General features: G+C 43.0%; 1 protein-coding gene across 1 annotated transcript in view; it reads right to left on the bottom strand.

The window, feature by feature from the left end:
- Positions 1-23886, bottom strand: part of LOC122924432 (solute carrier family 2, facilitated glucose transporter member 5-like) — an 85535-nt gene that overhangs the window by 28012 nt on the left and 33637 nt on the right. Inside the window, exons 4-6 of the mRNA XM_044275528.1 lie at positions 21292-21416; positions 21075-21204; positions 20760-20908 (exon numbers count right to left, since the gene is read on the bottom strand). Coding sequence (XP_044131463.1) covers positions 20760-20908; positions 21075-21204; positions 21292-21416 — 404 coding nt within the window. The remainder of the gene's footprint in view (positions 1-20759; positions 20909-21074; positions 21205-21291; positions 21417-23886) is intronic.

Consider the following 23886-nt stretch of genomic DNA (forward strand, 5'->3'; position numbering starts at 1 on the left):
TACGGTTTTATCTCCGGCGAAAAAAACTGAAGACTTGCCTGAACGCCGGATCCGGCATTTTTTCCCATAGGGATGTATTAGTGCCGGATCCGGCGTTCAGAATACCGGAATGCTGGATCCGTCGTTCCGTTATGCGCATGCGCAGACTGAAAAAAAGGTGAGAAAAATAAATGCCGGATCCGTTTTGCCGGATGACACCGGAACGACGGATCCGGCATTTCAATGCATTTTTTCGACTGATCAGGCATTTTTTCGACTGATCAGGATCCTGATCAGTCTTACTAATGCCATCAGTTAGCATGCATTTTGCCTGATCCGGCAGGCAGTTCCAGTGACGGAACTGCTTACCGGATCTCTCTGCCGCAAGTGTGAAAGTAGCCTAATCCTAACTACCAGAGCGAATCCCCACAACACTTATTACTTCACGTTAAAGAATTTGGATATAGTGAAAGCATGTAGGTTTACAGTACTTCTCTTTATACAGTGAGTCATCTTCTTTTATACTTTGTCCCTTGCACCATGATGTTTGAATCAACTCTGGTCTATAGACTAACAAGGAGTTGTGAACTTCTGCCCTGATGCTTTGGCTGTTTTTTAGCTCCCCAGGTGTTCATGCTGGGAAGCTTTTAACTGGCGGATGACCCTTAGGACTATTTCAGATGGCCAATAGGAAGCTCACCATCCAGAACACAGATGGGTTTTTAAATGGGACGCACATGGGTTGTGTCTGTGTGCAGCAGGGGCGTTGCTAGGTTAAAACATTCGGGGCCTGTGCCCCTGATGTTTTGTCCCAGGCCCCGAATGTACTGCCTGCCTGCTAGATACAACTGTATTGCCATCCTCAGGATCCTGTGGGAGGGAGTGATATTTACATGGGACTGAATGTTGAGGGGTAATGTCATTTACATGGGACTGCATGTTGGAAGTGGCTGGGGAGGGGATGATAGTATTTACATGGGACTGTATGCTGAAAGTGACTGGAAGAGGAAGTGATGTTATTTACATGTTACTGAATATTGAGGGGGTGATGTTATTTACATAGGACTGTATGTTAAAGGCGGCTGGGGAAGGGGTTATGTTCTTTACATGAGACTGTATGTTGAAGGTGGCTGGGGAGGGGGTAATGTTATTTACGTGGGAAAATTGTACTAACAAGTTACCTGCTAATCTGAAGTCCTTTGTGACCTCTAAATATTTTAGGACCGTTCTCCTGACATTCAGGAAATGAAATTCTTCCTCTTTAGAGTTTCTAGGATCTGTGCAAAAGGAAGGTAGTACTATCTCTTGGTCTTTATGAAAATCAGATACTACCTTAGCTAGAAAGCCTGGGTCTAACCTCAGGACTATTCTGTCATCTCGTATGGTAAGATATGGTTCCCAGATAGAGAGGGCTTGTATTTACCCCAGCCTCCTGGCCGATGATATGGCTATGAGGAAAGCAGTCTTATGAGATAGAAACTTAATGGAACTTCCTTCTAAGGGTTTGAAAGATTGTCTTGTTAGGCCCTTGAGAACAGTACTTAGATCCCAGGAAGGGACTCGAGGTCTAATTGAAGGTTTTAATCTAGATGCAGCTTTGATTAATCTTTTAATCCATCTATGGCTAGCCAAATCAGTATCAAAGAAAACGCTCAGAGCTGATATTTGAACCTTCAGGGTAGAGGGTCTAAGGCCCAACTCTACCCAACTCTGAAAGAAACTCAAAAATCTGCTGAATATTAGGTTCTGAGTGATTGGGTGTGATTTCTCCTGCCCAGGAACAGAACTTTTTCCATATCTTTAGATATATGGATGATGTCACCTTCTTCCTGCTTCCTTTCCGAGTTGATATCATTTCCTCTGATAGACCCTTGCATTTCAAAATGTGAGATTCAGGGTCCATGCCAATAACTTGAAGAATTCCGGACGAGGATGCGTGATCAGGCCCTGCGTCAGAATGTCCTTCCTGGGGGGAAGGATCCATGGTTGTTGTGATAATCTCTTCAACAGGGAGAACCAACTACTTTTGGTCCAGAATGGCGTTATCAGAATAAGATTTGCTTGTCTTTGGTAGTAGGACTCACTTTCCTTGGATTATTACCCATCCTAGATCTTCTAAAAGATGACAAAATCTGTCTAGATCTGCTTCCATCTAATGTTTTGAATCTAATATTATTAGAAAATCGTCCATATAAGGAATTATAGTTAGTCCCTCTTTCCTCAGGAAAGCCACCATTTCCACTATCAACTTGGTGAAGACCCTGGGTGCAGATGAAATTTCAAAGGGGAGGGCGACAAACTACGCAAAGTACGCATCCTTTAAATCGATCGTACACATTTACATGTTCTTCCCTATCAGCAGCATGGCAGTGCTCAGAGATTCCATCTTGAACTTCCTGTATGTTATATGCCTGTTCAGATCCTTTAAGTTTATTATGGTTCGGTAAGAACCCCCAGGTTTTTTACAAGGAACAGATTTAAGTAATGCTGGGTATAATGACCTCTGACCCCATGCTGGGTATAATTACCAGATGTTGATTCGGTTACATATTTATTCCCAGAGAATTCTTGTACAGTCACTCAGAATTGAGAAAGCTCGTTGGAAGTGTTCAAGAAATCTACAGTAAGTCCAGTTGCCTTAATTTATTCTTTACAGATTTACCATGACCTGAGTAAATGAGAACCTTCACATACAGATTTAAGTAATAGCCTTGTCCCTTTTGGGACTGAGGCACCTGAACAACTACTCCTAATTTTAAGAGCTCCTGAACACCTGCCCAGATATTTTTTAGGAGTATGTTTGAGGAATGGTAAGTGACGCGGTAAACCTCTTTTATTATGTTTATGGCCCAGGGGTTTGAAGTTATTGACTCCCATTGAGGAACAAATCCTTTTAGTCTCCCCCCTATCCTGGCGTCATTGTCTGTCTGCATTTTTATTTTGGGAATTGAGGAGATACCCTCTACCGCTCCCCCCTTTTTGGTAACTCCAGCGTTCTGTTTTGCCCTTCCCCCGATAAGACCTTTCCTGGTTATTTTGGGGACGAAAAGGCAATTTTATCCTAGGGGGTCTCTCCTCAGGGAACCCTTTTTTCTTATCTGTGGCCTCTTCTAGTATTTTGTCCAGGACTGGCCCAAACACTCTCCGGAGAAAGGAATTGAACATAATTTCATCTTAGAAGTTTTATCTCCTGCCCAGGATTTCATCCAGAGTGCTCTCCTAGCGGCATTTGATAACGCTGTGTAACCGAAAATCTAACTGTTTCAGCCGAAGCATCTGCTAAAAACCCTGTTGCAGACTTCAGTAAGGGAATAGACTATTATTTCTTCCCTTGGATTTAGGCCTCTTTCACACTTGCGTTGTCCGGATCCGGCGTGTACTCCACTTGCCGGAATTACACGCCGGATCCGGAAAAACGCAAGTGTACTGAAAGCATTTGAAGACGAATCCGTCTTCAAAATGCTTTCAGTGTTACTATGGAACCCAGGACGCTATTAAAGTCCTGGTTGCCATAGTAGGAGCGGGGGAGCGGTATACTTACAGTCCGCGCGGCTCCCGGGGCGCTCCAGAATGACGTCAGAGCGCCCCATGCGCATAGATGACGTGCCATGCGATCACGTCATCCATGCGCATGGGGCGCCCTGACGTCACTCTAGAGCGCCCCGGGAGCCGCACGGACGGTAAGTATGCTGCTCCCCCGCTCCCCGCTACACTTTACCATGGTTGCCAGGACTTTAGCGTCCCGGCAGCCATGGTAACCACTCTAAAAAAGCTAAACGTCGGATCCGGCAATGCGCCGAAACGACGTTTAGCTTAAGGCCGGATCCGGATCAATGCCTTTCAATGGGCATTCATTCCGGATCCGGCCTTGCGGCAAGTCTTCAGGATGTTTGGCCGGAGCAAAAAGCGCAGCATGCTGCAGTATTTTCTCCGGCCAAAAAACGTTCCGTTTTGGAACTGAAGACATTCTGATGCATCCTGAACAGATTTCACTCCATTCAGAATGCATGGGGATAATCCTGATCAGGATTCTTCCGGCATAGAGCCCCGACGACGGAACTCTATGCCAGAAGACAAGAACGCAGGTGTGAAAGAGCCCTTAGCTAGATGTTTCTCTAGCTCATTTAGCTAGAGGTACATTGACCTGGCCACTGATGTAGCTGCAATATTAGTTTTTATACTGTACATGGCTGCGTCCCAGAATTGAGTGGAGTCCTCAAAAGGTAGCGAGGTCTTTTTATTAACCTTCGCCATCTGTATATCGATCTTTGGTATCTCATTGAAAACTTTCGACTCAGTGGGATCAAAAGAGAGCCTATTCCTGAATTCTCTACAGATTCTAATTCTCTTTTCTGGATTCGCCTATTCATCCATTACCATCTCTTTGATGTTTTCATTAATGGGAAAGACTCTAGATTGTTTGGCCTTTAGCTCACCGAACATTTCTTCTTGTACTGAATGGGGTTTCTGAATATCCTCTATACCCATCGTATCTCTGACCGCTTTTAAAAGGTCATTCATTTCCTCGGTGGAATTTTTTTTTAGATTCCTCTACAACCTCTCCTTCTGATAAGGGATTACCGTCATCCAATCTTTTGGACGAGGAAGCTTCATCTTCCAGACCGTCAGAGTCTGAGGAGGAATTTTTTGCCAATCTTCGGTGTTTGGGAGGCTGAAGGCCAATGGTCTCCTCACGGAATGATGCAAGAGAAGATTTATCTTTCTTGTGGATCATAGACCTGAATTCCTTCATGACAGATGGCTGTTCCTCTCTTACAATTCCTGTTATACACTCTTTACAGAGTTTTTTTAGAGTATTTTTCACAAAGTTTTGCATAGCATTAAATGCATTTTATACTTCTCTTGGGCTTCTTCAAAGCCACTTTAAAGACCTATAGCAAGAGAGTAAGACCACCAGTGCAGAATTCCTTAAATATATCTGCAAGTACAGTCAGGTCCATAAATATTGGGACACCGATACAATTCTAACATTTTTGTCTCTATACACCACCACAATGGATTTGAAATGAAACAAACAAGATGTGCTTTAACTGCAGACTGTCAGCTTTAATTTGAGGGTATTGCCATTCAAATCAGGTGAACTGTGTAGGAATTACAACAGTTTGCATATGTGCCTCCCACTTTTTAAGGAACCAAAAGTAATGGGACAATTGGCTTCTCAGCTGTTCCATGGCCAGGTGTGTGTTATTTCCTCATTATCCCAATTACAATGAGCAGATAAAAGGTCCAGAGTTCATTTCAAGTGTGCTATTTGCATTTGGAATCTTTTTCTGTCAACTCTCAAGATGAGATCCAAAGAGCTGTCACTATCAGTGAAGCAAGCCATCATTAGGCTAAAAAAACAAAACAAACCCATCAGAGAGATAGCAAAAACATTAGGCATGGCCAAAACAACTGTATGGAACATTCTTAAAAAGAAGGAACGCACCGGCGAGCTCAACAACACCAAAAGACCCGGAAGACCACGGAAAACAACTGTGGTGGATGACCGAACAATTCTTTCCCTGGTGAAGAAAACACCCTTCACAACAATTGGCCAGATCAAGAACACTCTCCAGGAGGTAGGTGTATGTGTGTCAAAATCAACAATCAAGAGAATACAGAGAGGGTTCAGCACAAGATGTAAACAATTGGTGAGCCTCAAAAACAGGAAGGCCAGATTAGAGTTTACCAAACAACATCTAAAAAAGCCTTCACAGTTCTGGAAAAACATCCTATGGACAGATGAGACCAAGATCAACTTGTACCAGAGTGATGGGAAGAGAAGAGTATGGAGAAGGAAAGGAACTGCTCATGATCCTAAGCATACCACCTTATTAGTGAAGCATGGTGGTGGTAGTGTCATGGCGTGGGCATGTATGGCTGCCAATGGAACTGGTTCTATTGTATTTATTGATGATGTGACTGCTGACAAAAGCAGCAGGATGAATTCTGAAGTCTTTCGGGCAATATTATCTGCTCATATTCAGCCAAATGCTTCAGAACTCATTGGACGGCGCTTCACAGTGCAGATGGACAATGACCCAAAGCATACTGCAAAAGCAACCAAAGAGTTTTTTAAGGGAAAGAAGTGGAATGTTATGCAATGGCCAAGTCAAGCACCTGACCTTAATCCGATTGAGCATGCATTTCACTTGCTGAAGACAAAACTGAAGGGAAAATGCCCCAAGAACAAGCAGGAACTGAAGACAGTTGCAGTAGAGGCCTGGCAGAGCATCACCAGGGATGAAACCCAGCATTTGGTGATGTCTATACTTTCCAGACTTCAGGCTGTAATTGACTGCAAAGCAGGGGTCGAGTCGAGGGGGAACGGGTGGGAACGGCGTTCCTGCACTTTTTTCACAGCAGGAACGCCGTTCCCGTTCTGGGCCGGCGCTTCCATAAGGCAGACCAAGCGGCTGCCTTAGGACGCACTCTGCACAGAGAAAGGGGTGGGCGGAAAAACTAACTTTTTTTTTTTTAATCACTTACTTGCCACTTGCAGCAGCGCTGCCGGGCGCCCTCCCTCCCTCCCCAGCCAGTGTTCACTCTGTCTAAGCCGCAGATAGGAGCAGGAGGCTGCTGATTGGCCAGTATCAGCTAGCTGCCCTGCTATTGGTCCATCCTTTCACACCCCCTTCTCTCTGGAGCTGAACACAGCAGGAGGCAGGCAGTTCTCACAGTGGATCATGTGACCATGAAGGAGCATGTGACCAGTGACGTCACAGACCTCCTCTAACAAATCCATTCTAGCATCTACCCAGCATGTATGGCAGGACTCTGCTGAGCAAAGACCATGTGCCCAGGTGAGGTGACCACAGAAGTGCCCTGGCATCTGTCTGCTGCTGGAAGCTCAATGTGGAGCTTTATGAATGTAAAAACTAATAGCCAAGAGGCTAAAGAAACCCTGCTTGTCTGCTTCTGACCCTAATCTTAACACATAACGTTCATTTGATTGCAATCTACCCTAACACCTAAAGGGATTTTTTAAAGCCTGCTGTTTCTCTAGATGACCTTATGTTGATAGTAGTGTTAATAGAGTCTCAAAGGTCTGTAAAAATAGGGTACCTGCTTTTATAGACCCTTGAGACTCTATTAACACTACTATAAACATAAGGTCACCTAGAAAAAGAGCAAGTAAAAAAAAAAAATCCCTTTAGGTGTTAAAACATAACTTATTTGATTGCTTGAACACCTAAAGGAAAACAAATTAAAAACCTGCTGTTTCTCAAGATGACCTTATGTCGATAGCAGTGGTAATAGAGTCTGAAGGGTCTATAGAAGCAGTTACCCTATTTTTACAAAACTTTTTAGGCTCTATTAACACTACTGTCAACATAAGGTCATCTAGAGACACAGCAGGTTTTTAAATGATTTTTCCTTTAGGTGTTACAGCAATCAAATGAAAGTTATGTTATAACACCTAAAGGAAAAACATAATTAAAAAAAGATGCTGTTTCTCTAAATGACCTGATGTTGATAGTAGTGTTAATAGAGTCTCAAAGGTTTGTAAAAATAGTGTACCTGCTTCTATAGACCTTTGAGACTCTATTACCACTACTTTTAGTATAAGATCATCTGGAGAAACATCAGGTTTTTTAAATTATTATTTTTTCTTTAGGTGTTAGAGCAATCAAATGGAGGGGGAGAAATGTGACATGGGTGAGGATGGGGTTACATGATGGGCCGGAGACAATGTCTGTAGTCTGTCTGTGCCATGGACGGGGAGAAATATGACATGGAGGGCTGATGGCTGACATGGGGGTCTGATCTGAGCCATTGGGGCTGTGCCTGCGAGCTGAGGTCTAATTAACATTGCGGGTCTGACCTGAGGTGGAATGAAAAATATTGTTTCCTATTATCCTCCTCTAAAACCTAGGTGCGTCTTATGGGCCAGGTGCATCTTATAGGGTAAAAATACGGTACTTGCTTGCTCCTCCTCCCAACCTCCCCTGCCCTTTGCGTACGCCGCGCGCCGTGACGTCATGCGGAGGCATTTGGGTGAGTTCCCACACTTTTTTTCCCAGGACTTGACCCCTGCTGCAAAGGATTTGCAACCAAGTATTAAAAAGTGAAAGTTTGATTTATGATCATCATTCTGTCCCATTACTTTTGGCCCCTTAACAAGTGGGAGGCACATATGCAAATTGTTGTAATTCCTACACCGTTCACCTGATTTGGATGTAAATACCCTCAAATTAAAGCTGACAGTCTGCAGTTAAAGCGCATCTTGTTCGTTTCATTTCAAATCCATTGTTGGATGTATAGAGCCAAAAATTTTAGAATTGTGTCGATGTCCTAATATTTATGGACCTGACTGTATATGCCCAGGACATACTGACTCAGCCAGAAATATATGCAGGAGCCATGCCCCGGAAAGCACTTCATTAAGGGAGAGGGAGAGAAAAACGCAGCCCCCCCCCCCCCCGAGACAGTGGAACCACTAGGCCCAGGACGCCTGATAATGCATGGCTCCCACATATATTCAGAGTCTGCTGCCATACACTCACGGTTTGCTGTGAAGGAGCCTCCAGCTCCCTAGATGGCTACATCTCAGGGCCCAACATCTTCTTCTGGCACCAGACCTCCCTCAGTTCTGTGCCTGCCGGCTCCTGGGCTTAGAAGCACTTCTGGGCATGGGCGCGCACTTCTGAACCCGGAAGTGATGTCAGACGCCTGCTACACGCACGGCTCTTGCGTCAATGCCTGCTAGTCTCACTAGGAGATAGAAGGCAATGGCAGCATCACGGTAGGCTCCTGATCAACAGGGAGCGTGACCCTGCCGTCTCCCTGCCAGCATTGAAATACACCAATGGAGGCCGGGGGACGTCCCTGAGAGCAAGGGAAGCGCAGACTCCCAATGCGGTGCCCAGGTAAAAAATAAGAAATAAATATAACAATCCTTTTCACCTCCCTGACTGGCAGAGAGGCCTTCCTCTGTCCTGATCACTGTAGGGGCAGGAACACACTGGTGAACGGTGGTGGGAGGGAGTAATTTAACCTTTCTCTGTTCCTGCCCCTACAGAGGTCAGGGGTCAATCTCTATTGGTTGCAATCATGGTGGTGAAATGGAAAGTAGTAGTAGTGATAGTGGTGGCACATGCTTTGCGTTAATGGTGGTGGCAGTAGGGGATTAACAGCGAGGAGCAGCAGCAACTGAGGTGATGGCTGCAGTAGCAGCATTATGGTACATAGAGAGGCATTATGGTTGGTAGAAAGGCGGCAGCATGATAGAGGCAGCAGCAGCCTTACAGAGGATGATGGCAGCAGGTCGCAGCAGGTGCTTGATAGTGGCATAATGAAGACGATGACAGCAGCAGCCATACAAAACGTGAATGTAGGCAGTTCATAGCAGTGGCATGATGGAAACAGCAGTAGCAGCCGCAAGGAACATGAAGTTTGGCAGGACACATTAGTAGCATAATAAAGGCGGCAGCAGCAGCTGTACAGAATGTGATGGTTGGCAGGTTGCATTAGTGGCATTATAGAGGTGGCAACAACAGCTGTACAGAATGTGATAGTAGTTAGGCATACAGACAGCAACAGTGGTGAGATGGGGCACCACCAGCAGGGCAAGATCTATTCATTGGAATCAGCTGAAGGAGTGTGAAAATCCTCCTGAATCCAGTATTGGTTCATTTTGAAAAAAGTGATAGTTTGGACAATGTCAGAGGACAACTTGCGTCCTCGTGACGCTGAAAACCCTCTCCTAGATGACTCTGTAAGCTGGGCAAGTGTAACAGCAGATGCTGTATGCCGCTGTTCCCATGCTTACCGCCGCGGTCCCGGGTACCGTGTTCATTGGTGATCTGCAGCCAGTGCTTCCAATTCACCGCTGCAGTCCGGGGCTCTGACTGTGTAGGTACTGTTGTTTTGGGATCCGCTCCACAGTTTCCTCTCAGCCCTGGCCACAGCAAGCTTGCTGCTTGTTTCCTACAGCACTTCCTTGAGGGCCAGCATGCATCACTTCCTGGGTTTTATGGGTTAGGTCATGTGACCTCGCTGACCAATCCTAGCCCTCCTGCATATAAATAAGTGGCTCAGCCACCTTCCCAGATGCCTTAGTGTCAAGGTCCTTGTGTCCTGCTAAGGTTCCTGATATCCGCTTGTGTGCCTGTGTTCCTGACTCGTACTTGTGTTCCTGGATTCTGCTACCCGTTTGATCCCTGCCTGCTTGCCTTCACTCTCCTCTTGCCGACCCAGATTGCCTGACCTATACCTGTGCCGCCTGCCCTGACTTGTCTGACTTCGCCTCTGCCTCATCCTTCGGTCCTGCACTGTTGCTCCTGGTAACAACTCAGTCTGCTGACAACCCCTGTACTTCTGGTTCCCTTCTCAGGTACCTCCTGGTCTGCCTGGGCCAGCTGCCTCGTGTGCCTATGCTCCTCAAGAGGTAGAGACCTGGTGTTCCCCTCGGGAAAGTCTATCCCCACCATCAGATGTACTTTGAAGATCGAGGGGATTACTTTGACAACACCCTTAGAGGAGGTAGGACACGTGGCACAGTGGGTTCACACCTGCTGTTTGTGACAGCAAGGAATAAGAAAGAAAGCGTGCTGTGCCAGTCCGGGACACTGTTCCAGTCTGCCTGCGACAGAAACTGGCCATAGTTTAGGTAGGCTTGAACCTGGGCATTGAGGCAGGAGCTATTGGCTTCATGACTGGCCTCAGCCTGGTGCGGCAAGTGGATAAACTGCTCCACCATGAGACTGAAATGGCTACTGTGGCTTCTGATGCTCGTGGTGGCGGGAGGGCGATGAGGGGGCTCCCTTTCAGACACACTGGCCGCAGGCGTCTGCTCGCCTTAAGCTGCGGCAAACTGCATACAGACTGTTTCCTGGTAGCAACATAATTTGGCCTCCCTTTCTGCAAGAGGAAAACATTCCCCCATTTTGCCTTGGCACCGAGGGTCTAAAAGCATGGGTGTCCATCCAGTAATCATCATACTGCTTGATGTCAACGACACGCCTGTTACTGAAAGGGAGCATACAGATCTCCATTCTGGCCAGTGGGCCCGAGGAGCCAGTTCTTTCCACCTCCACTCCCAACTGAGACAATTGGGTGTCATGGCTGGTGTCACCATAATCATCATTATCCTCTTTCTCCACCAACTCAGACTCCTCTTCCTCCTTCTCAAGTGGCAGCACCTCCACTTCCCCCATGGGAGTTTCTCATTGTGGGTCCCCAACAGCTACAGGGCCACCTGTTGCATCAGCGTCAGCGTCTCTTCAAAAATACATATGAGGGGGATAAAGGACAGCTGCAGCATGAATGGCATGAGTTGCCAGTGCCCAACTGTGATTCCACCCATGTTATTTACCAATTAAACAAATTCCAGTACATTGCTACACCGGTAGCAATCCATATACTTGTAATTTTATTATAACCTACAATCAAAATCATGATGCTATGAAAGCCATTCTGGGAAGGCATTGGCACTTTTTAAAAAGAGATTCCATACTTAACCAAATCATTCCAGAGAGCGCGGACTTCCTTGCACCTAGCAAACTAAGACCAGTTAGAAGTGCCACTAAGGACCTGGGTGTTTCTGCCCTCAAAGGCAGTTTCAAATGCAGCCATCAGAGATGCCTCTGCTGCAGAATGATACGTCAAAGATCAACCTTCCACAGCCAAAGTGGTGGTGAATCCTTTTTCATTTTGAGTTTCTTGAATTGTGATTCCACCCAGGTTATTTACTTACTGGAGTGCCCTTGTTGCTTACAGTATGTGAGTCGCACCTTTCAAACCCTGCGCAATAGATTTAACAAGCATCGGTCCAATATCAAGAAAAAATACCTCAAACATAGCGTTTCAAGACACGTAGTGGAACATCATGAGGGCAGCTCATCCGGTTTTACTGTAACACCAAATGAACAAATTCCGGTACATTTACAAAAAGACGTCCAATACATTAGGCGTCGTGAAATGTATTGGATTTTTAAACTGAACAGCCTAAACCCATATGGACTGAATGAGGCATTGGAGATAAACTTATAAAATAGTTATATCTTTCTGGTCTAAAACAAATCATGACACTTTGTTAGTTTTATTCAACAAATTATTTATTCAATTCACAGAACGAAAGTATCATCATAAAATTTTTTATCAGTCACAACACCCCCTACCCCCACCTTTTATTTAATAGTTCCCATACACCGAGTATGCACCTTTTTATGCAGCCCTATATACAGATGTAGTAGAGTTAACACTCATGCTTTATGAGATGTGTTATCTAAACTAAATGCGTTAAGCAAACACCTTCAATTGCTTTTCAATGGCTTTTGTTTCAAGATAATGCGATGAGTTAAGAAATTTGAGTTAAGCGTTTGTGTGTTAACCCCTCTACATCTGTATATACTGTACATACAACAATTCTTCCTATCACTGGTTTGTTCACCATGCCAGACCTTATAACTGAATAATATCCTTTATATTTATTTTATTTTTTTAGACTACTGCTATTCATTAGCTATGATCGTTTCTGCGTTTATTCCTAATCATCTTTTCATTCAGTTTTTTTAGCATAACTCTTATTTATAACTAGTCCTTTTTATGAGCAAAGTCTTTTCGTGCCCATTCTTTTTATATTTGTGCTCATTCTCACTTCGTTTATCCCCCCTTTATATACTAAATACAAACAAGCTGCCCTGCTAGTCCGTATCCATCCTGAGGTGCGCTGCAAATAGCTGTGTCCTCAGTATCATAGCAATGGGCCACCTGACTTCGGGAGGCACGACCATGTGACCCACCCCTTACCTCCAGCAGGTGTGGTCGATTCTGATCTGAGGCGCGCTACCTCAGGAGCGTCCTCAGCACCATAGAAACTGGTCACGTGGTCACAGGAGTTGTGATCACGTGACCCTCTCTATTCTAACCTCTAGCTGCCATGCCGGTGTTCTGCCACTTTTCTATACCCGGACAAAAGTCTATACCCGGAAGTGATGTAGCTGCACCGGAAGTCACATGGACGCGTTAGAATCAGCTGGAGGAGGGGGTGTGCCTGCTGCGCAAGCGCATTCGGCTAAAGTATGTTAATCTGGCAGAACGCCCCTGCATTTTCCCAGCCCTCCATTTCTTTACTATCCATCTCTTTCTTTACTATCCATCTCTTTCTTTACCATCCATCTCTTTCTTTCATATCAATGGCGGCATAGAGTTAGTTTTAGCAAATGCCGAGCGCAGTGAGGCCGAGCCCGATGCGTGGCGAGCGTACAAATTGATGTAGATTACGGGCTCGCAGCGTTCTGCCAGATTACTATACTTTAGCCGAATGCGCTTGCGCAGCGCGCACACCCCCCTCCTCCAGCTGATTCCAATGCGTCCACGTGACTTCCAGTGCAGCTACATCACTTCCGGGTATAGACTTTTGTCCGGGTATAGGAAAGTGGCAGAACACCGGCCTGCACAGTTTAAGCGCCGCCCTACAGCATAGGCCCGCCCTAATTTTCAGCAGTCTGAAAGGACTGCATATCCCGCCCCTCACATAAATATTCATATCACGTGACTGCCGAGGCTGCGGTCACATGACCAGACATGTAACCTACAGACCTATTTGATTTTAATTTTTTTATTTCATTTAATAAAACACTAGTTTTTAAACAAAACACTCACTCTCTAGACAGAATCAATAGTTTGAATGTACTCTGCAGTTGTTTTTAAGTTTTAAGAATTAACTTGGCTGTCTAGGAATTCTGCCTTGGAAATGACACCTGGTGACATCCCCTCCTATTGAGGGCAGCCCACAGGTGCATTTTTTGGCGTTTTTTTCTCATGCCTACATGCTATAAATACTCATCTCCTCATTGCTCATATTACCATCTGTCTAACCTGATGAAGGGGAACTGTTTATCCCCGAAACGTGTTGTTTTTATGTGTATATGTGCTATCCTCAAATAAGAAAGGATTTTTATTTGAACATCATGACCGCCTCCACCAGTGAATTTGCGCTTAAGCAGAACCTTCTCCACTACAACCTGGAAACAACACATGCTCCCTGCTGAGGCGGTCTAGTGCATGATCTGTTCACAGCTTTTCTCTGCTCGTATAGACGCTTGTACAATGTTGAATGTATTAATACACACAGGTAGATTGCTGCTACACCTTGGGTATTGATGCAGACAGACAGCAACAGTGGCAAGCTGGGGAACTGCAAGCAAGGTGAAGTCTACTCATCGGAATCAGCCGGAGGAGAGTAAAAATGTCGGTATTGATGTAGTAATCACACATATAGAGTTCTGCACATCCTGCTAGGGCCCTTCCCTACCTGCTGCAGCACTGATTGGCTCATATAGGCTGCCTGTCAGCCTGAGAGCCAATCAGGGAAAGCTGTCCCCCACTTCCTCTAAGGGTCATGTGAGAACACTTCTTCCTCTCTAGTGCTTTTTTACCACCCACAAGCACTAAAATGGTGCTATGTGACTACAGCTAGGGTTCAATCCATATGTCACACAAGGAGAGAAAGAAAGTTGTAAACTTTCTGTCACAAGAAAAACTCATCTGACACATGATTGTTTAAAGGGCCCATTTGACCGGGGGGTTCCGACCAGGCATGAGATTCAGCCAGTTCCCTCAGGTTTTCCATTTTCGGTTGTTAAAATTACAGCAGGATTGGAGAACCACGTTACTAGCTGAATCCTGACCTGGTGCTCTGGCAGCGGCAGCTGGAGATGAGAGCTTCCATTTCATAGTTTAGCTCCTTAGGCTTTTTAAAAGTTGGGTGGTATGTGTGTTGTGGTAATGTGAACAGAAGAATATATGGTAAAGTCCTGGAAGGGGTGTATATCTCACCCAGGTTCCTTAACTGGGTGAGGTAAGTAAGATCCAGGATGGTGCTGGCTTCAGAAAACATGGTTGCTGAAGCTATTTTCTTTAGTTATTCATGGGCTGGATTTTATTGGACTGGGGAAGGTAGGTTTGGTAGTGGGACCTCCCCAGTCCACCCCATTCCAGGGTGTGTTTTCCCCTAGCCTGAGGGATCTCCAGCTGTAGTCATTTGGGATCGTTAAGGGGAAATAAAACACGTCTGGGAAGTGATGTCTGGAGACAAGTCCAGGAGGCTGGCTGCCGTCCTGACTAAGAAAAGCCTGATGCTCAGTGTGACCTTTGTTTAATAGGTGAGCCAGATACTGATTTGTATTAGTTAGTGCTCAGAAAGCAGGATTTTGTGTTGCAGTTTTTGCCGGAAATGTAAAGGCTATTTATTTAGCTGTTTGTACAACAATAAAGTGGAACTTTATTTAAACTTTATCCTGTTGTCTGCACAGGAATCTGTCATCGCTGCCCTGCTTGAGAGAGCAACTCCTGACAGTGTGTAGTGTATATATGGTGTATTTATGTATGTGTACCATGTATATGGTATATTTCTGTTTATGTATGTTGCATATATATGGTGTATGTATATATAAACATGTGTCGTGACGCTGCCTGTATGCCGTTAAGTAGGGAATCTGTTAAAAATTTGAATCCCACCGCCAATCAGCTGTTTGAAGAGGAGGTTGCACTCCATGTGAACCCCGATTCCTCTTGATTACACTGTTGTCTCGGAAGTGCAGTGTAATTTCAAGTACTTGCTCCATTTACTTGAAAAGAGCAAGTACTTGTAAGTACTTGAATAGAGTAAGCACTTGTAATTACAATACTGCTAAAGGCGAGACAACGCGTAGTGTAATAAAGAGGAAGCAGCGCTCACATGGAGCACTGCCACTTCTTCAAACAGCTGATCGGACCCCCACCAATCAAATATCGATGACTTATCGTAAGGATAGTCCAAGAAAATTTAGACTAGCACATTTAAAGTCACAGGTGCACATCCATAAAGCCAACATGCAGACAGCAAACAAAATACGTATGACAGTACACCTTTACACACACATACAAACAAAAGAACTAGGGATCATTTTGGATTACAGTGGTACTATATCTACTATACATGAAAAATGGAAGCTCTTGATGCACATTTTTGATCAAAAGTGTGTTGGGACCATCTACCAACGTCAAGGTGGCTTCTTCAGATGGGTATCTAACACTAACAAAACTGCTTGTACTGGGCCTAACCTAAGTCTACAATGTTCAGGGCTGTGTAGGAACCCGCTATATTTATACTCTGCTCAAAAGCGGGTTGCCCGCTGTCAGTGACAGCAGGGCAACCCAGAGAGACGGCTGGGACAGTTCCCAGGTGTCCCTGCCTTCTAGATCGCTGTATACGATATAGATCGCTATGCGCTTCCTGTCCCGACCCGGCTGTCATGTGACCGCCGGGGCCGGGAGAGTGCAGGAGCTTTCGGGTCTTCTACAGACCTCGATCAGCCCTGCACTGAGGCTGTACAGCGTTGTATAGTGCTGTCTTGTATGACCTTATGGGGGACGCAAAGTGTTAAATTTAAAAAAAAAGTGTTAAAAAAATTAAATAAAATTTAAAAAAAGGTTTCACATGTAAAAAGAATTCCCCAAGTAAGGAATAAAAAAAATGTTAAAAATTGAAAGAAATAAATAAAAATAGACATATTTGGTATTGCCGCTTCCATGATGGTCGGCTCTATAAACTTATCACATGATCCACCCAGTCTGATAAACACCATAAAAAATAAAAACTTTGTAAAAAAAAAGCAATTTTTGTCAACTTGCATCACAAAAAGTGCAACACCAAGTGATCAAAAAGGCCTATGTCCCACAAAATGGTACTAATAAAACCGTCACCTCATTTTGGAAAAAATGAGCCCCTACATAAGAAAATCGCTAAAAAAATTCAAAAAAACAATAGCTCTCAGAACATGGACACATTAAAACATCATTTTTTGGGGTTTAAAAAATGCTATTAATTTGTTAAAGTGAAATAAAAAGAAAAGTATACATATTAGGCATCGCCTCGTCCATAACAACCAGCTCTATAAAAATATCACATGACCTAACCTATATCACATGACCTAACCTATAAAAATATCACATGACCTAACCTAAAAAAAACTGTATCAAAAAAGCTATTTTTATTATATCACATGATAGACCCCGTCTGATAAACACCATAAAAATAAAATAAAAAAAACTGTGCCAAAAAAGCTATTTTTGTCACCTTACATCACATAAAGTACAACACCAAGCGATTAAAAAGCGTATGTCCCCCAAAATAGTACCAATCAAACTGTCACCTCATCCCGCAAGAAATAAGACCCTAACTAAGACAATCGGTCAAATAATAAAAAAAGCTATGGCTCTCAGACTATGGAGACACTAAAACATCATTTTTTTGGTTTCAAAAATGCTATTATTGTGTAAAACTTAAATAAATAAGAAAAAGTATACATATTAGGTATAGCCACGTCAGTAAAAATCTGCTCTATAAAAATGTCACATGACCTAACCCCTCAGGTGAACGCTGTAAAAATAAATAAATAAATAAAAACTGTGCTAAAACAACCAATTTTTTGGTCACCTTGCCCCATAAAGTGTTATGATGAATGATCAAAAAATCATATGTACCCAAAAATGGTATCAATAAAAATGTCAACTCTTTCTGCAAAAATTAGCCCCTGCACAAGACGATCGGCAGAAAAATAAAAAAATATGGCGTTCAGAAAATGGAGACACAAAAACATATATTTTTTTTCAAAAAATGCTTTATTATGTAAAACTGAAACAAACAAACAAATAAAATAGACATATTTGATATCATTGCATCCGTAACAACCTGCTCTATAAAAATAGCACATGATCTACCATGTCAGATGAATGTTGTAAAAAATTTAAATTAAAAACAGTGTCAAAACAACCATTTTTTGTTTACCTTGCCTCACAAAAAACGTAATATCATATGTACCCCAAAATAGTAACAATAAAACTGGTACCTTATACCCTAGTTTCCAAAATGGGGTTACTTTTGGGGAGTTTCTACTGTAAGGGTGCATAAGGGCGGCTTCAAATGGGACATGGCATCTAAAAACCAGTTCAACAAAATCTGCCTTCCAAAAACCATATGGCGCTCCTTTTCTTCTGCACCCTGCCATGTGCTCTTACATCAATTTACGACCACATGTGGGGTGTTTCTGTAAACCGCAGAATCACGGTAATAAATATTGGGTTATGTTTGGCTGTTAACCCTCGAAAAAAATTGATTAAAATGAAAAATCTGCCAAAAAAGTGAAATTTAACACAAAGTTTGTAAAATTAGTTTTAAGTAACTTGATGGGTGTAGTTTCTACAATGGGGTCACAGTGACTACAGATCAGTTCAGGTCCTTAAAAAGTGGGTTTTGGAATTGCTTCTAAAATTTAAAGCCTTCTAACGCCCTAAAAAAAAAATATATGACATTTACAAAATGATGCCAACATAAATAAGACATATGGGGAATGTTAAGTAATAAATATTTTATGAGGTATTACTTTTTGTTTTAAAAGCAGAGAAATAAAAATTTAGAAAATTGCAAATTTTTACAAATTTTTGGTAAATTGGAGATTTTTTTATAAATAAAGGTGAAATATATTGACTCTAATTTATGACTATCATGAAGTACAATGTGTCACGAGAAAACAATCTCTGAATGGCTTGGATAAGTAAAAGCGTTCGAAAGCTATTACCACATAAAGTGAGATATGTCAGATTTGCAAAATTAGGCCTGGTCAGGAAGAGGGCAAATGGCCCGGATGTGAGGTGGTTAACCCTTTCACGACCGCAATCTGTATATATACGTGATAGCTGCACATACCCCGCTTGGATTAAAGCTTCTGCCCCTGCCCTGTATGCTGTCACGGACAGCATACAGTGCAGTAATGCCGGCAAGGGACCAATCAGAGTGGCCCCTTGCCGGCAATCGATCCGATTGGTTAGTCTGTGCAGACTAACCAATCGGATCGCGGCAGTGTTAAAATGCCGATTTCATGCTCTGATCTGCGCTCTGCGCCCCCTCCCCGCCCCATGCAGTCATTTTGTAGACTCCCCGATCCCCCCCCCACCTTTCCAGCGCTGCCCCCCGATCCCCCTGCTGTGTGCGATGGCGGCGGCTCCATTACTGAGCCGCCGCCATCAGCAGAGAGTGTCAGCTCTATGCTGACACTCTCCTGTAACCCCATAGATGCCGCAGTTGCGGCATCCATGAGGTTAACAGAGGGAGGGAGCTCCCTCTCTCAACCATCGGGGCTGCAGCGCTTTGCAAAAGCGTCCTGTTGCCATGGAAAGGTGTCCAGTGCTGCCACCTACAGGACATCTGGAAGTATTAAACTTTGGAATGCAAGAGCATTGCAAAGTATAGTACAACTATCAGCCCCACTGGATCTTGAAGATCCAAGAGGGAACTGATAAAAAAAGTGAAAATAATAAAAGTAAAAATAAGTAAATAAATAAATAAATAAAAATGTAAATTAAAAAAAGAAATTGCCTTTTCCTATAAAAAAAATGAAAAAATTAAATAAAATACACATATTAGGTGTCAGCGCGTCCGTAACGACCGCCTCTATAAATATATCACATGATAGACCCCGTCCGATAAACACCATAAAAATTAAATAAAAAAAACAGTGCCAAAAAAGCTATTTTTGTCACCTTACATCACAAAAAGTGCAACAGCAAGCGATCAAAAAGGCTTATGACCCCCAAAATAGTACCAATCAAACCGTCACCTCGTCCCATTTCAGAAATGCTATTATTGTGTAAAACTTAAATAAATAAGAAAAAGTATACATATTAGGTATTGCCACGTCTGTAACGATCTTCTCTATAAAACTATCACATGACCTAACTCCTCAGATGAACGCTGTAAAAATAAATAAATGAAAACTGTTCCAAAACAGCCAATTTTTGAGTCACCTTGCCCCATAAAGTGAAATAATGAATGATCAAAAAATCCTATGTACCCAAAATTGGTACCAATAAAAACCTCAACACTTTCTGCAAAAAACGAGCCCCTGCACAAGATGATAGGCAAAAAAATAAAAAACATATGGCGTTCAGAAAACCAATCCAGCACAATCTGCCTTCCAAAAACCGTATGGCATTCCTTTCCTTCTGCGCCCTGCCGTGTGCCCGTACAGCAGTTTACGACCACATGTGGGGTGTTTATGTAAACTGCAGAATCAGGGTAATAAATATTGAGTTTTGTTTGGCTGTTAACTCTCAATGTGTTAAAGAAAAAAAAATTATAAAATGGAAAATCTGCCAAAAAAGTGAAATTTAGAAATTTCATCTCCATTTTCCTTTAATTCTTGTGGAACGCCTAAAGGGTTAACAAAGTTTGTAAAATCAGTTTTGAGTAACTTGAGGGGTGTAGTTTCTACAATGGGGTCATTTATGGGGGTTTCCACTATGTAGGCCCCACAAAGTGACTTCAGATCTGAACTGGTCCTTAAAAAGTGCGTTTTGGAAATTTTCTTAAAAATTGTAAGAATTGATTCTAAACTTCTAAGCCTTCTAACGTCCTAACATTTCCAAAATGATGCCAGCATAAAGTAGACATATGGGGAATGTTAAGTAATAAATATTTTATTAGGTATCACTTTCTGTTTTAGAAGCAGAGAAATTGAAATTTGGAAAATTGTGAATTTTCCCAAATTTTTGGTAAATTTGTTTTTTTTCATAAATAAAGGTGAAATATATTGACTCAAATATATGACTATCATGAAGTACAATGTGTCACGAGAAAACAATCTCAGAATGGCGTGGATAAGTAAAAGTGTTCCAAAGCTATTACCACATAAAGTGACGCATGTCAGATTTGTAAATATTGACCTGGACACTGGGGCATCAATGACCCTTGGTCATGAAAGGGTTAAGTAAGAAACAAGTGTTATGCTTACCTTGTATGCAGCCATCTTTGTCTTTTTTTTCCATCAGGAGGTATGGTGGGGACTCAGGAAAGAATGGCAAAGTGACCATCTGAGCAAGTGCCCAGAACCCACTTAAAGCTAAGAGAAGACACCACTGAGATTCAATCCCTAAAATCTCCCTGGGATGAGGACAAAACATTAACAAAGCAGACTGTTAGACATTTTATAATCTAGAGTTCAAAGAAACTGATAATATCTAATGTAAGACTGGAACATTAATGTTAGAACAATATTATACCTTGATTTGTAGACTGGCAATATGTTGACCAAAAGCTGAATACTTACCGGAGTCCTAAAAGTTGCCCAGCCAGTTTGCCAATTGTCACAAATATGGAGATACTGGTGCTGGTAAATCCACGCAGTTTCTTGTCTGCAATTTCCCCTGCATACTGGGAGTGGATATTGAGTCCAAGTCCTGAAGTAGATATAAAGCAGACAAATCTACATGTATATTTATAGTTCAAAGCAACCAGCTCAGAGAGTCCTGGTGTAAACGTCATACCTGCATTAATGCCATATAGAAAGCGGGCGATCAGAATCATTTCAAAAGATTTGGCAGTAGTACTGAGACCCATCAATAATGCGGCAACCATTGGGATCACGTCACCGCACAGTAGACATCTTTTCCTGTAACCAGTGAGGCATGGATAATTTCATCTTTTTTTACATTTTGTATTAGAAAGTTGCAGAACTTCATTATACAGTGATTTCATTTTGCTTGCCTAAACCCGGAAAACCCTGTTTATGTTTTACTCAATAAGAAGAGCGAGACGTGATTTTCAATGCTCCAGTTATAATTATACACAGTACTGTGTAAATGTTTTAGGCAAGTGTGGAAAAAATCTGCAAAGTAAGAATGCTTTCACAAATAGAAGTGTTAATAGTTTATTTTTATCAATTTAAGAAAATGCTAAGTGAATGAACAAGAGAAATCAAATCAATATTTGGAGTTCTTCTACGGTCAGTTTTTAAAGGAACTCTGCAGAGGGGTTGTTCCAAACATCTTGAAGAACTAACCACAGATCTTCTGTGGGTGTATGGAGGTGTAGGCTTGCGCTGTCTTTTCATGTAATCCCAGAGCCAGGGGTAGGCAACCTCCGGCTCCCAGCTGTTGTGAAACTACAACTCCCAGTATGCATACTTGCTCTGCTCTTCTAAGAACTCTCATAGAAATGCTGGGAATTGTAGTTTTACAACAGCTGGGAGTCGGAGGTTGCCTACCCCTGTCCCAGACAGACTTGATGATGTTGACATTAGGGCACGTTGGGGGATATATCATTGCTTCCAGGACTCCTTGTTCTTCTTTATGCTGAAGAAATCTGTTAAAAGGGGTTGTCTCACTTTAGTAAATGGCATTTATCATGTAGAGAAAGTTAATACAAGACACTTACTAAAATATTGTTATTATTCATATTGCTTCCTTTGCTGGCTGGATTCATTTTTCTATCACATTATACACTGATAGTTTCCATGGTTACAGACTAGGGATGAGCGAACTCGAACTGTATAGTTCGGGTTCGTACCGAATTTTGGGGTGTCCGTGACACGGACCCGAACCCGGACATTTTCGTAAAAGTCCGGGTTCGGGTTCGGTGTTCGTCGCTTTCTTCGCGCTTTTGTGACGCTTTCTTGGCGCTTTTTGAAAGGCTGCAAAGCAGCCAATCAACAAGCGTCATACTACTTGCCCCAAGAGGCCATCACAGCCATGCCTACTATTGGCATGGCTGTGATTGGCCAGAGCACCATGTGACCCAGCCTCTATTTAAGCTGGAGTCACATAGCGCCGCCCGTCACTCTGCTCTGATTAGCGTAGGGAGAGGTTGCGGCTGCGACAGTAGGGCGAGATTAGGCAGATTAACTCCTCCAAAGGACTTGATTAACTGATCGATCTGCAGCTGTGGATCATTGAGCTGCTGATCCTCAATTGCTCACTGTTTTTAGGCTGCACAGACCGTTTGTCAGTCTCATTTTTCTGGGGTGATCGGCGGCCATTTTGTGTCTTGTGGTGCGCCAGCACAAGCTGCGACCAAGTGCATTTAACCCTCAATGGTGTGGTTGTTTTTTGGCTAAAGCCTACATCAGGGTGAAGCTGTCACACCAAGTGCATTTAACCAGCAATAGTCTGTTCATTTTTTGGCCATATACAAAATCAGGGGCAAGCTGCGCCTGTCACCAAGTGCATTTAACCCTCAATGGTGTGGTTGTTTTTTGGCTAAAGCCTACATCAGGGTGAAGCTGTCACACCAAGTGCATTTAACCAGCAATAGTCTGTTCATTTTTTGGCCATATACAAAATCAGGGGCAAGCTGCGCCTGTCACCAAGTGCATTTAACCCTCAATGGTGTGGTTGTTTTTTGGCTAAAGCCTACATCAGGGTGAAGCTGTCACACCAAGTGCATTTAACCAGCAATAGTCTGTTCATTTTTTGGCCATATACAAAATCAGGGGCAAGCTGCGCCTGTCACCAAGTGCATTTAACCCTCAATGGTGTGGTTGTTTTTTGGCTAAAGCCTACATCAGGGTGAAGCTGTCACACCAAGTGCATTTAACCAGCAATAGTCTGTTTATTTTTTGGCCATATCCCAGTCTAATTCTGTCACTAAATCCATACCGGTCACCCAGCGCCTAAATACTAGGCCTCAAATTTATATCCAGCTAAATCTGTCCCTAGTGCTGTAGCTGGGCGAGTTATTTAGTGTCCGTTCAAGCACATTTCTTGTTCTGGGTTGAAATACAATTCCCAATTTAGCAATTTCATAATTTAGTGGTTCCTGCTATATCAGAGCTATTTGAAATCTATCCCAAAAAGGGTATATAATATTGAAGGTGCACATTGGGTCATTCAGAATAACTTCACACACACCCGCTACTGTGTATTTCCAAGTCTAATTCTGTCACTAAACCCATACCTGTCACCCAGCGCCTAAATACTAGGCCTCAAATTTAAATCCCTCTAAATCTCTCGTTACCCACCGCTGTACTGTTGTTGCTGGGCAAGATATTTAGTGTCCGTCAAAGCACATTTTTTGTTCTGGGTTGAAGTACAATTCCCAATTTAGCAATTTCATAATTTAGTGGTTTCTGCTATATCAGAGCT

The sequence above is a fragment of the Bufo gargarizans genome, chromosome 1, assembly GCF_014858855.1.
Source record: "Bufo gargarizans isolate SCDJY-AF-19 chromosome 1, ASM1485885v1, whole genome shotgun sequence".
NCBI lineage: Eukaryota > Metazoa > Chordata > Amphibia > Anura > Bufonidae > Bufo > Bufo gargarizans.